At 37.4% G+C, this 13,759-nt stretch overlaps 3 protein-coding genes across 3 annotated transcripts; 2 read left to right on the forward strand and 1 right to left on the reverse strand.

Annotated features, from left to right (window-relative positions):
* Positions 1 to 1,503: 1,503 nt before the first annotated feature.
* Positions 1,504 to 5,721, forward strand: LOC132902328 (uncharacterized). The gene is made up of 4 exons (XM_060946916.1): positions 1,504 to 1,579; positions 3,673 to 3,817; positions 4,995 to 5,086; positions 5,564 to 5,721. Exons 1-4 carry the CDS (start codon positions 1,504 to 1,506, stop codon positions 5,719 to 5,721), a joined length of 471 nt encoding a protein of 156 aa, XP_060802899.1.
* A 1,175-nt stretch (positions 5,722 to 6,896) lies between these two features.
* LOC132902329 (uncharacterized) lies at positions 6,897 to 9,353 on the forward strand. Its single transcript, XM_060946917.1, has 4 exons — positions 6,897 to 6,973; positions 7,652 to 7,911; positions 8,772 to 8,961; positions 9,278 to 9,353. Exons 1-4 carry the CDS (start codon positions 6,897 to 6,899, stop codon positions 9,351 to 9,353), a joined length of 603 nt encoding a protein of 200 aa, XP_060802900.1.
* Positions 9,354 to 11,432: 2,079 nt separating this feature from the next.
* On the reverse strand, positions 11,433 to 12,793 carry LOC106142450 (uncharacterized). The gene is made up of 4 exons (XM_013344208.1): positions 12,712 to 12,793; positions 11,996 to 12,119; positions 11,637 to 11,663; positions 11,433 to 11,547 (listed from the first exon to the last, which is right to left on the reverse strand). The coding sequence occupies exons 1-4, from the start codon at positions 12,791 to 12,793 to the stop codon at positions 11,433 to 11,435; spliced, it is 348 nt and encodes a 115-aa protein (XP_013199662.1).
* Positions 12,794 to 13,759: the final 966 nt, after the last annotated feature.

The raw sequence follows: 13,759 nt of genomic DNA on the forward strand, positions 1-13,759 counted from the left end.
CAGTATCTTGAGCAGAAGACGCACCCTGGGCTCTCCTCTAAAGACGTGACGATGCAACCGAGATTAGCCCCACGTAGAAGAAACTTGGTAGGTCCAAGTTTCTATTATTAAAACTATGATTACTAAGTTCATGTAAACGATCAACAAGCTGGACACTAAATCCAATGAGTCATAATTTCAAAACAGTTGGTGTCTTGTCATTTCTATTGTTAATTGCGGTAATCTATCCTTTATATATAACTTAATTGGAATTTACATATTCTCGTTAATTAAACCCTAGCTTTGTTGATTTGTATGGAATTTCAGAACTATGTTTAGTGACAAATAATTAATATAAACAGTGTTATTTTGAATCACAATATCTCCTTATTTAGCATAACTATGTGTCTTGTGATCGGAAGGGAATTGTACAACCGACTTATTTTTATTAAATAGTAATTTTGTCTTAAGTAGACTTCTTGTAATTCGACATATTCATCCATAGTATATGTAATACTTATTATAAGTAAGTTAGTAAGTAAATGCTTTGTTGTTCTCTAAAGAATACATAACAAATATATAACAGTACAGTACAAAGGCGGGCTTATCCCTAAGTGGGATCTCTTCCAGCCAACCTGACAATAAGAGGATCACATGCAAAATTGAGGCAAGGGCGAACCACAGTTCATTTACGAGTATGAAGATTAAGACCTAACAATTACATATATACGTATAAATAAAGTAAATATATTAACATGTCTGTATACTAAATTAAATTCATTAGACTACAGAAGAACTAAATACTGGTGAATGTGACCACGAAACTAATGCCTGTGACACCATTCCGTTCATATTGCATCTCAATCCTGACATTCAATGCATAAGTTCTGTAACTTCTGGGATTTTTTTTTATTTCTTTAGTCCAAATGCGCGATACAAGACGGCACATTTGACGGCTTTGTGGCGTAGCGGTAGTGCGCTTGTCTGTGTCTCAGTTGGTCCCGGGTTCAAATCCCTCACGGGGTAGACGAAGCCAACAGCCTTGAAGAGAGAAAAGATAGAATTCAGATTTAAATAGTGTCACTATTATGATTACTATCCCATTGCCTAAAAACAGAATCTCAAATTTATAAGGCTATCCCTTAGTCGCCTTTTATGACGTCCATGGTATAGGTATTTTATCTTTATACATACATTCATAAAATCACGCCTCTCTCCCGAAGGGGTAGGCAGAGACTACATCTTTCCACTTGCCACGATCTCTGCATACCTACTTCCTTCGCTTCATCCACATTCATAACTCTTCATGCAAGCTCGGTTCTTTCGGATACTCTTGACCTGACTTATTTTATCTTACTTTACTTTATTTAATCTTTATGTGTTAGCCCAACACACTCTTGACCACAATGCAAAACTATTAATAAAAAAAAATAATTGCCAATTTACAGGATTGAATCCCTAATTGGTCCGTGAAAACCTCCCAAATTGGCAGTCGGTGAAAAACACACAAACGGCGCCATCGTGATGAGAACTGTGTTGGTGTGTTTGTTTGTTTGCTTCTATGTGTGCCGATCTGATGGGTACTTCGTCGGAGCCGGGTGTAAGTATCTAAATCTGAATATTTTAATATTTCCTATTTGTGTAAGCACGTGTGGTTCCCGGCACCAATAAAAAAAGAGAATAGGACCACTCCATCTTGCGCCCATGGATGTCGTTAAAGGGATAGGCTTATAAAAGGACCACTCCATCTTGTGCCCATGGACATCGTTAAAGGCCACTAAGGGATAGGCTTATAAACCTGAGATTCTTCTTTTGGGCGATGGGCTAGCAACCTGTCACTATTTGAATCTCAATTATTAAGCCAAACTGCTGAACGTGTCTATCAGTCTTTTCAAGACTGTTGGCCTTGTCTACTCCGCAAGGGATTAAACGTGATTTTATGTGTGTATATATGTGTGTAAGTACAAAACTAGTTATTTAGTTTGGTCCCATCAGAAGTTCTCTGTCAGACCCAAATAGTTGACTGGTAGATAATGATTCTAGCATTAAGTCCGCCAATTGTGCTATACACTTGTATTTTGTACAATATAGTTTAAACAATACTTCCATACTATACCCGTCGGTTTCAAAAAGATACTTCTGAAGTTTTTGTCTGTTTTTGTGTAAAATTTAATCAAAATCTGTCCTGTATTTTGAGTTATGTTTGTATCGAACAAAAATCTGTCTGTCTCTCTGTCTGTATTGCTTTTACGTCAAAACTAAGACTATAAATATCTGTAGTCAAACATGCGCTAATTTTTTGAAAATGCTCACGGGACCGGAAATGTTGAGAATATTATTTTAACACAAGTAAAGCTGGGGAAAAAGACTAGTCAAACTATACGAATATTTGCAGAATAGTATTTTCCGTTATCAAACCTTTCCGCCTAACTCCCGTTTAAAAGTTATTGTGATTTACAATTTGAGATAACAATAAGTGCTCGGAGCGGCTTCTAAGGAGCCATTCGTTCGTTTATGAAAATAACATAGAAATAATGGTCAACTTCTTGTCTTGACTGAGTATTTGCGCAACGGGATCCCTTACTACGAATTCGCGATGACTTTCGGACGAAGCTACGTCGCTTACACTAGCCGTTAAATAAAGAATTAATTTATAATTATTTTCTATTAAGAAATGATATAAATATTTATTTTAATTTGTTATTATATAACCAAAATTAATTTAATAAAATTTTAATTATTAATTAATATTATACAAAAATCTGTGTCTTTTTCTGTAACAAATTGTACAATGACTTCTTCTCCTTCCTGAAGTAAGAAGTCCTCGGTTACATCGTTACCTCTGAAATGAGCGCTCTGTGCGCCTTTTCTACCACCGCTTTTATGCAATGATTAACATATAAGTTTACTAGTGAAAACTTACAAATTGGCTCTATTTGTTACTTTAAAGTAAGATTTCATTATTTAAATCCCTATTTAATCAGTTTATTGAGCTAAACGGGAATCAAACTTAATATTATCCTGGCAAAACATCTGATATGTTTGGATAGTCATAGAGCTAAAATCTTCATTATCTGTATTGTATATCATGTTTACATGTAATGTTCATTTTGGATCAATTTTTTCGACTTCGGACACGCAGCTGCGGACGAAAGCTTTAACAGTACCAAAGTAAGGGCCCAAAAAGGTCTAGTTTGTGATAAGACGTACATAATAGCTCAATTTGCTATGGAAATTGAGTTTACAAACAAAAGGCTAATCGCCTATCAAAAGTGAAGTTACGTAACTAACAATAACATTGTATATTTGGATTTAAAAAGTTTAATGGGTTAAAAATAAAATTACTAACTTTTAACCAGAAGCCAATAATTTCCTAACCTTTTATGCAAACTCGCCTTTAAGAAGAAATCGATATTGTTTGACAAGTTATTTTTATAGGTAAATGGGTATTAACCTAAAATTACTGACCTCAAAAACGAGTACTTACTTGTCGTAACAAATCAATCAAAAACTACATCACCCATTTTAAAGGCATTATTTCACCTTTCGTGTAGCATTTCTCAGATTTATCTTGAATACCCCATCAGGTAGCAAGCAGATGGCTTGAAGACAAACTTATTAGATTTCCAAAAAAAATCTTGCACGTCTATAAGTTGGTAATTCTAATTCCTAACTTAAAATGTGTTCTTTCAGTGAACGTGCGCTTCGCCCAAATGCTGTACACAGACAGCAAATACCAGGTCCTTCGTGAGGAGATGGTCAAGGCCAATACCAGGAACCTGGTGTACCACTGCCGCGCAGACAAGACTGACTGCGATGCAGCTCTGGCCAAGATGAGGTAATGAAGGAATCTACTCACTCTCAAAGGATTGTTTCTGCTCTGTTCGAAGATAGGTCCACTTAGAAGACCTTTCACCTACATACATACATACATACATATGATCACCTTTATATCCCTAGCCGGGTAGACAGAGTCACCAGTCTTGATAGACCACGCACAGCTATTTGGGTTAGTGATAGAATTGAGATTCAAATAGTGACAGGTTGCTAGCCCATCTCCTAAAAGAGGAATCCCAAGTTTATAAGCCTGTCCCTTAGTCGCCTTTTACGACATCCGTGTGATAGAGATGGAGTGGTCCTATTCTTTTTTGTAATGGTGCCGGGAACCACACCTACCTTCATGAAACATACATGGTTTTAGCTGGATTAAGTTGCCTGTTGACTAGGTAAGCAAAAACCAGGTCTAAAGAGATTGTGTAGACCAAAAATATAGTTTATCATTAACGCGCAGACAAGATTGACTTCGACGCAGCTCTGGCCAAGATGAGGTTTATCATGTTGGTTCGAATGTAATGTGAGTAAGTATTTTTATAACAATAAATCCAAATAGCTGAACGTGGCCATTCAGTCTTTTCAAGACTGTTGGCTCTGTCTACCCTGCAAGGGATATAGACGTGACCATATGTATGTATGTATGTATAAATCCTGTAATCGGGACAAACGCTTTGAGAAGTGTGGAGTGGTGAGTCAAATTACAGTTCTGTAGAGAATCATGACACTCTTTTCAGACGATCCCAAACAAAATAGGATATTAGTCAATTCTCCACCGTTTTGTTCCCTGTATTTTTTAATAAAACCGTGCCGTGTGGTTCCCGGCACAAATACAAAACAAAAAAGAATAAGACCACTCCATCTCTTTCCCGTGGATGTCGTAAAAGGCGACTAAGGGATAGGCTTTTAAAATTGCGATCCTTTTTTTTAGGCGATGGGCTAGCAACCTGTCACTATTTGGATCTCAAATCCATCATTAAGCCGAGCAGCTGAACGTGGCCATTCAGTCTTTTCTGGATTATTGGCTCTGTCTACCCCGTAAGGGATATAGACGTGACTATATGTATGTATTTAATAAAACGTCATCAACATTAACACTTACATCCCTCCTAAATGGATAACATTTTTATTATACTTGTATAAGTATAATTTATTATTTGTAAACCTCATCGACTTTTTTACAGGTATAAGGCCAGTAAACACTTCTACGCGTTAGCTAGAGCTGTGGTGGACTATGTGAAGAACAAGCGACAAGCGCGACCTACTGGTTATGTTGGTAAGAAAATAAGTGATCCAGATATGTACCAAAAATAAATAATTATAATAAATATATACAGGACAAATTACACTGATTGAGTTAGCCTCGAGGTAAGTTCGAGACTTGTGTTACGAGATACTAACTCAACGATACTATATTTTATATTAAATACTTATATAGATAAACTGGTAAAGGGTCAGGTCAAAAGTACCCGAAACCGCCGAGCTTGCATGAAGAGAGTTAAATGAATGTGGATGAAGCGAAGGAAATAGCAGAGATCGTGGCAAGTGGAAAGAGGTAGTCTCTGCCTACCCCTCCGGGAAAGAGGCGTGATTTTATGTATGTACCTATGTACGTATATAGATAAACATCCAAGACCTTAGTTGGGTTAGTACGTAGCCGGGATTTACGCCAGGAGATAAAAACTATTCCGTTCCAAATTTGTACCAAAAACATAAAAAAAAAATTTAAAAAAAAAAACAACACTTTTTACAGGAACAGCTACTTTCTGCCAAGACACGACTTGCACATCAGACACGGAGCCTGTGGTGGTGCTGGGCGGCTGCTACACCCTCGTCTCATGCGGGGGGAACATGTCCTGGCATCTGGATGCGATCACCTATAAGAAGAAACAAGACTTGTATTTATCGTAATAAAGATATTGCTGTATTTAACTTGTTTTTTTTTTATGACTACCATCATAGCGGACTCATTGATGTTATTTATTTATTAAAACTTTATGCACGTAAAATGTACAACAGGTGGACTTAATGCCACAAGGCATTCTCTGCCGGTCGAAGTGGAACTGAACTCTGTTATGTATGTTATGTACACTAACCGATGCTCTTACGGTGAGGGAAAACAACACTCCATCTCGTTCCCATGGATGTCGCAAAAGGCGACTAAGGGAAAGGCTTATAAACTTAGGATTCTTCTTTTAGGCGACGGGCTGGCAACCTGTCACTATATGAATCTCAATTCTATCATCAAGCCAAACAGCTGACCGTGGCCTATCTTCAAGATATAGACGTGACTATATGTATGTATTTATGAAGAATTATGAATATGGATGAAGGTAAATAATTATACACGGTTCATGGAAACTGGAAAGATATAGTCTCTGCCTACCCCTCCAGGAAAGATGTTTGATGTTATTTATGTTAACATTGTGCCCAAAAATGATCCTTAATAAACACAAACCTACCACAAAGTGCAAACAACCCGTAACAATTGACTAAGTGAAGTTTTCCTGAAGGTAGTATGTTATTTTCTTCGAAATATATTCGGAAATAAATTTGTATTTAAACACGACTTATTTTTTTTTAGATGTAATAATAGTGTGACGTCATAAACTCAACAAGTCATTGCGTTTTGTTTTTCGTCAACTAAGTACTCTTTAATTGTCAAAACATTAATTAAGATGTTTTTTTTTAAGATCCTTTCTTATTCATGAATTAATTTGTACATTTTTCGTAGGAAAATCCGCTTAGTATTCGTACGTCACGCGGTCGGCGACACGATTTATGTAATCACTAAAAAGTGTATAAGATCTTTTTAATGTAACCTTTTTCTTTAAGAAAAAAAAATTAAAGGTAATAAATTACAAAAAGTTTTACTTAGCTAATTAAGGCGAAGCGTGATTACCATTGCGATCTTACGAGTTCACGGTAAATCGAAATAAAAATGCGACACCACCTGTTGCATTGTGCTTTCACAATGGCCAATTCTGGCATTGTTAGCATTATCATGGTAATCTCGTTTAAAAGACCAGCTGGGTCCGCGCTGGACTTTATAGGACGTAACATGTCGCGCTGAAGTACAAGACAAAATGCTTCGCTTTGGAATTATTGTGCTGGTGATAGGATGTGCGAGGGGGGAGATCGGTGGCAGCCCGTTGATGAATAAGTGAGTGTCTCTCATCTCTGCGTGTTCCCGGTTGCACCCTCCACAGGAGTGATTCTGGACCCGGGGTCCGCCTACCGACCTTTCTCTCTCCACTTGGTCCGGTTTTCGGCGTCATCAGTTTTAAGTCCTTTGGCTCGCATATCATGTTTAGCGACGTCCAGCCAGGATCACTTCAGGTCAGGTATGACAAGTGGAAAAAGTGAGTATTCTTAACAAATATCTCCCATATTTGCGTATCATCAGTTGACCTCATGGACAAAATGTTTTAGGGCCTGGTGCTATATAATGCTATTACAACGCATCCCCCACCTCTTATCCTAGTTTCAAAATCAGTCAGAAGTATTTGATACCTAAATCTTCGTCCTCCTAGCCTTAATTCCATTTACATTGACACCTCTGGAGAAAAGCCCAGTTTGCGTCATGACATGACACTGGATTGGACAAGTCAAGTTTTTATACGAAGCCACTCCCGACAGACCAGACGCAACCTTTTCAGGGGAACTAACCCCATATTGAATCATTGTTAAAGCTACACTAGATGACTGTGTCTTTTGGATGCCTGATGCCTGATGATTGCCTGATGGAGTGATCCTACTCTAAAATTCCGGGGACCACACGGCACAGATTTAATAAAGCCAGCAAATACCTCCAATTAATTATTTTCTTTTCTTTATTCAGGTTAGTGAAAGTAAAGCCTGTGGGAAGCAACCTAAGAAGGAGTTTCGTCCCTCTCACGGAGATCCCGACGCCTCCCCCTCCAGTTACCCAGGTTACGGAATCTGCCAGAAGGCATTTAGACATAGACCCAGACGACTGCTCAAAAAGCCCGGTCAAGGAAGTCGTGTACGAAGGCGCTAAGGTCGGCATCTTTGGGGACTATTATGATGATGCAGTAGCAAAAACTGTTGCTACTGTTGTTATACCAGACCATATTGACCGTGAGTACTTTCTTTCTTTAACGGCCTTCATGTTTCCATAGAGATATTGCACACATGCACTCCGTATCCGAATTAGAGATTTGATTTTTATTGCAAACATTACTATTTATGTACTTGGCAAAAGGACTGTGAAGTCAATACGAATACCTAAGATTTGTCCCGAGGATCATAACTGTGACAAACAGGAGTATTAACCACTGCAGCAGCTTTGTGTGCGATATTCTTTTATCATAGCATAAGGTCACCCGCCGCTTCCAACATATTAAGAAGGAAATTAGACTATACAGGTCTTACAGACTGTCATAAAAATTTTCTTTGTGATCATAAAAGCCAAATGGGATCTTCTTAAATATAAACGAGTATATGTCGCGTAGAAGCGTTATCTCTCTGGTCGATGACATCGACATGTTGTAGACACTATCCCACCAACCCATGGCTTTGATAACATTCCAGTCAAGAATCACAAGAGAGATATCCTGCTCTATTTTTATGCCTTTAACAGGACATTCTTTCTTGTCTCCGTTCTGTTTAGTCTCTTCTGTTCTATTCTGTTTTTTATTATCCCTGGTTAACCATTGCTCATGAAGTACTTCATCTCCCAATCATGAATCAACAAACTAGGCCATGCGGTGCGTGTCAGTTTCGAGATGTCTTCACAGTCTTCCTACAACCAAAGTGAATCTCAACCATTTCGTTACTCGAATGAAAGAAAAACAAGTAAATAAATGCATCACAAACCGAAGTATAAGTAGACTAGCAAGAAGGTACCATTGACACTGTTGCAGTCTAAACTCGCTAGAGTTCGTCCGAATCTAATCCTTATACAAACTAATCAATCTCCGACAAATCTAACTTTTCAGGCAAGCACTTTGAAGTTACTACTCAAGTCCCATATTTCACCGTGGGCTTGATTGAAGCCATCGGATACCACCCCAGCACAGCTAAGAATGAGTACCCCCCTGAATGCGAGAAGATCTACCAGGACCACCTCGCTGATATGTACTCCGACGATACCACTGATTACTCCGATGAATCACTCGAAGTTGCCAGGTAAAAAAAAGAAAATATTTTCAATGTTGCCAGATAAACGATAAGGTTAAAATAGGAAATTTCTGAGAAGTGTGTAAATTAATGATAGCATTAGATAAGTAGTTTAAGTACTTTTAAAGAAAATGTCATTTAGTTTCCGCGTGAACATTGGAAAATCCTCTCTTAATGCATAGGTACATGAACTGACTTGCTGAATTTAAAATTTTTTGACACAGCGGTGTGATATGTTAGTCAATCAGTCAGTCAGTGTCCTCTTTTGTAAAATTAGATTTAGATTAATGATTTCATTGATTTAATTTATTATTTTTTGACGCAGAATGCCGTTGATGCCAGAAATAAAAGGAGAAGGACTTGATGAGAAGTTGGATCTAATCTACAGCGACATGGAGTGAAACGCGGGATTTTATACCTTTTATATTTTCTTACTACTTACAATAAATTATTAAAAATATATTTTGTTAATTCTCCTTCTCTTCAAAGAAGATACTTCTTTTAGACGATGGCCAAGTCACTTGTCACTACAGAATGTCACGTGGTCTTCGTGTTCCTTGCTATTGACACTGCCTATCCCGTAAGGGATAAGGATGTGGTGTATTTGTGCATAGTTCATCAATTTTTTTTTATATACATGAAAAATTACACAGATTGAATTAACCTCATAGTAAGTTCGAAACTTGTGTTACGAAATACTAACTCAACGATACTATACCTATTTTATAATAAATTAGTTAGGATACTTATAAAGATAAACATCCAAGACCCAGGCCAATCAGAGAATGTTCGTTTCTCATCATGCCCTGGCCGGGATTCGAACCCGGGACCTCCGGTGTCACAGACAAGCGCACAATCGCTGCGCCATTGAGGCCGTCAAATTAATAATCATGTAATCTCAAGTGGAAATGAATAGAACTACATCAAAGACATTCAGTCACGTAACAACTGACAAAATCTAATGAAAATCTGGAAGATTTCTGCTCTGTTTCGGAATTCAAGAGACTTTTTGTTTTCGGGAGAATCATGGAATGCCGTTGTTAGTTGGAAACCCTATTTATATATTTTTTTATTAATCTCGGGTTGGGCGCTATTCCACCAGTACCAATGGCTTTATAAACTTTACAGGTTATCGTCGCCGAATCAAGGGTGGAGTGCGTTGCTCTTTAGACACACTTTCTTTACAAAATCTCTAGTTCTGTATTACTCAACCCCGGAATTAGGAGAGGCTGATGATGTTACGCCTTAAGTAGCCAGTTCGATCTAATATGTCATCCTGAAGACCTTTAGTTTTTGTCTAGATTGACAATAATTACCTATTAATAAATTAACGTCGTTTATGAGAACACTGCGTTGCAGTTTGTCAGCCGCTTCTATATAGGTATTTACGGTTTGATTAGAAGCCGTACATTTTAAAGTCTTCAAAGACTTCTTTGCGAGACTGTTGACTCTGTCTACTCAGCAAGGAATATAGACATGATTATCGTATGTATGAACGTACTAAATTTAATTTAGTAAGTATTGTTAGACGTTATTACGAGATTCTTTGTATGTAAATAAATTGATTTGATTACGCTGAGATTTTGTTGGCCTACTGGTCCAGTGACCTTCGTAGGAAGTGGTGTCACTTAGGGCTGGTAAGAGTGGAACATGAGCAGGACTCCTTCTCAATCACCGGGACGTTCTAGGCAATGCCTAAACACTTCAAACTGAAATGGAGGATACAGTGAAGGGAGTTGAAGGAGGTCTACGTGATATCTATACTAATATAATAAAGCTGAAGAGTTTGTTTGTTCGAACGCGCTAATCTCAGTAACTACTGTTTCGAATATAAAAATTCTTTTTATGTTCAATATACTATTTATCTTTAATGAAAGGCTTTAGGCTTTTAGGAGCTGCAACTATTAGGAGCGAAGAAATTATGGAAAATGTGAACAAAACTGGGAAAATCATTTCTCCTTGAGGGCTTCAATGATGCCCAAAACAACTATTCCACGCGGACGGAGTCGCGGGTACAGCTAGTTTGTTAGATAAAGGGTTTATAAGAAGTGTTGCCACCGGGACATTCTGGGCATTACCCTTCAAACTGAAATGGAGAAAACAGTGGAGAAAGTTGAAGGAGGTCTCCGTCATATTTGATGGAAGGGTAAGAAGTATTTATTTATTTATTTAAAACTTTATTGCACAAAACAAAAATGTACAAAAGGCGGACTTAATGCCGTTTGGCATTCTCTACCAGTCAACCAGCTGCCCAAACAGAAAAACTTTAAATTGGTGGTGCGATAAAGTGCACATGCATACTGAAAAATACATACATTACAAAAAAATGCATAAATAAAGATACATAATATATATTATAAATACATATACAAACATAAAATATCAAAATAGGATTTACGATTTAGAAGTGCTGATGATATTAAAAAAAAAATATTTTTTTTTTAATTTTATATTACAAATACAAACTAATACACAGATTTCTACACCGGGCCGGCCTGTAAGTTGAACTTATTGGGCAACTTTACATCTTTGTCTTTCTCTTCGAAAAGCTCCTCCGTATCGTCATCATCAAAATCGTCCATGTCGAGAGGATTTCTGTAATTTAAATGTTTTAAATTTATATGAAAAAAGCGAATTTTCAGAACAAACTTATCTTAAGTAACTAACTTAAAGTGAAAACTTACTTGTTCCAATCGATTTTGTGCCTTTTCCTGAAAAAAAAAAATATTTTTTTAATTTTAAAACAATTTTTGTTCACGTCAGATTAGACACAGCGTTACCAGCAAATACAGTAATTTATCTACAATAACCGGGATATGAGTCGAATAAAAATGTCGTCTTGTATACTCAAGATAGTCTCTTACCATAGCCCCAACTCGATTTCACATCCTCTCTTTGCATGTCGAGTCCTTGCTGGAAGTAATTCTGACCCTCTATGACCACGGTTAACGAAACCAAAATTAGTCTGGTTACGCACTCTCGACTTGGGGGTTGTATATACATCAATGCCTCATGTCATGTTCTAGTCAGTTCTCGGGTTTACCTGTTAGTGGCTATGTAATCCTGGTCCATGTACTCCTCAGAGACCTCTACGGACAGGGGCTGCCCGCGGTGGTCTTGTAGGATTCCGAAGTAGCGAGGGGCTCGGGTCACGGAGAAAAGGACAGCTAAAGTACACATATAATTAAATATAATATTAGCCGTTTGCCGTATGGTTCCCGGCACCAATACAAAAAAGAATAGGACCACTCCATCTCTTTCTCATGGATGTCGTAAAAGGCGACTTAGGGATAGGCTTGCAAACTTGGGATTCTGTTTTAGGCGATGGGCTAGCAACCTGTCACTATTTGAATCTCAATTCTATCATTAAGCCAAATAGCTGAATGTGGCCATTCAGTCTTTTCAAGATTGTTGGCTCTGTCTACCCCGCAAGGGATATAGACGTGACGATATGTATGTATGTATGTATAATATTACATCTTACGATTTTTTTAAGATATAGTATTGGCCCTTTTAAACCTGATACTTAGATATTTTAAAAAATAGTGCCCCAGAATATAAGGTCTACCTTATTTTGACGCCAGACCATGATGCTAGTTGCCAAATCATAAGTTTTATAAGATTGCGTTTGTAAAACAAAATTAAACCAGAAATAAAAGAAAATGACAGGAAATTTCTCTTGAGCCCCAAAACTGAGAGTTCAACTTGGAACGACCAAAAATGAGAAAAAGTGATTTATCATAAGCTGAATATACTTACAGTCATCTAATGCATTTAACCCTCTAATTGCAATGCACAATACTATCAAAGTAACGTGTAATTTTAACTTCGTTTCGGACATCTTGATTTAAATATATTAAAGCGACAATAACACCAAATCAACTATAAATGTAATTATTAAAATTGCCGCTCTTAAAAGCTTGGACCACATTAATAGAATTGTCTTTTTGTTTCTGTTTCTATTCCAAGTGAAGTTCAGACTACTAAAGCCTATTAGAGCGAGTACTTCACAAAAGAAGGTATTAGTTAGTTCAAATGTAGTTACCAAGCTTCCGTTGGTAGAAAGTTTGCAAAATAAGGCCTTATTTTGTAAATTAACAACTATTGTTCAACATTGTTTCCTTTCAGCGAAATTATGCAAGAGCAAAGCAAAAACGTGAGGAAACAAATCTTTTACTGAAAGGGTTTTAATTACGTATAATTATCACCATCTTCCTATCACTAATCCCAGTTAGCCTCCTCACCTCTATAGAGAGTCACCAGGGATGCACATATGACCACGACCCTGGATTAGGTTAGTCAGGTTCCTGACGATGTTTTCGTTCACCATAAGAGCATGGGTTAGCACTCATCTTGGCATTCCCAGTTGCACCCTCTTTTGGTCGTGCACTTTAACACTTCGAACACTAAAGCACTCAATTACCTAATCAATCGTGTGTCTACGTATGTATTTATACAAACTTGCACGCAAGAACATCAATTAAAACTAACATTAAAAATCTCCCTGAGAAATCTAAGAAGGTTCGCGACACACAGTACTTAATTGAATCAACTCTATAAGTTATTGCCATTCTATCATTGTAGCTGCTACACGGCAACAGATTGGTATGCGCCAGTTAGCAATATTGTTAGGGTTCCGTGCAAAATTGATTAAAATAGTTGAATATTTGAAATATGTTTACATCTCATTTTTTTATTCTGTGCCTTCTGTGTCATGTTGCAATGTCCGTGATGCCGCAATTGAGTTCTGGCTGAAAACAATTCTGAATGTGTTCACTGAGCTTAGCTTTATCATTGAGCTGGTGTT

This window comes from Amyelois transitella, chromosome 12, assembly GCF_032362555.1.
Source record: "Amyelois transitella isolate CPQ chromosome 12, ilAmyTran1.1, whole genome shotgun sequence".
NCBI lineage: Eukaryota > Metazoa > Arthropoda > Insecta > Lepidoptera > Pyralidae > Amyelois > Amyelois transitella.

Coding starts and splice junctions, on each gene's coding strand:
- LOC132902328 (XM_060946916.1), top strand. CDS start 1,504: ATGAGAACTGTGTTGGTGTGTTTGTTTGTTTGCTTCTATGTGTGCCGA. Junction 1,580..3,672: donor GTACTTCGTCGGAGCCGGGT/GTAAGTATCTAA, acceptor GTGTTCTTTCAG/TGAACGTGCGCTTCGCCCAA. Junction 3,818..4,994: donor GCAGCTCTGGCCAAGATGAG/GTAATGAAGGAA, acceptor ACTTTTTTACAG/GTATAAGGCCAGTAAACACT.
- LOC106142450 (XM_013344208.1), bottom strand. CDS start 12,793: ATGTCCGAAACGAAGTTAAAATTACACGTTACTTTGATAGTATTGTGC. Junction 12,120..12,711: donor GTTAAATGCATTAGATGACT/GTAAGTATATTC, acceptor TGTGTACTTTAG/CTGTCCTTTTCTCCGTGACC. Junction 11,548..11,636: donor CACAAAATCGATTGGAACAA/GTAAGTTTTCAC, acceptor TTTAAATTACAG/AAATCCTCTCGACATGGACG.
- LOC132902329 (XM_060946917.1), top strand. CDS start 6,897: ATGCTTCGCTTTGGAATTATTGTGCTGGTGATAGGATGTGCGAGGGGG. Junction 6,974..7,651: donor GGCAGCCCGTTGATGAATAA/GTGAGTGTCTCT, acceptor TTCTTTATTCAG/GTTAGTGAAAGTAAAGCCTG. Junction 8,962..9,277: donor GAATCACTCGAAGTTGCCAG/GTAAAAAAAAGA, acceptor TTTTTGACGCAG/AATGCCGTTGATGCCAGAAA.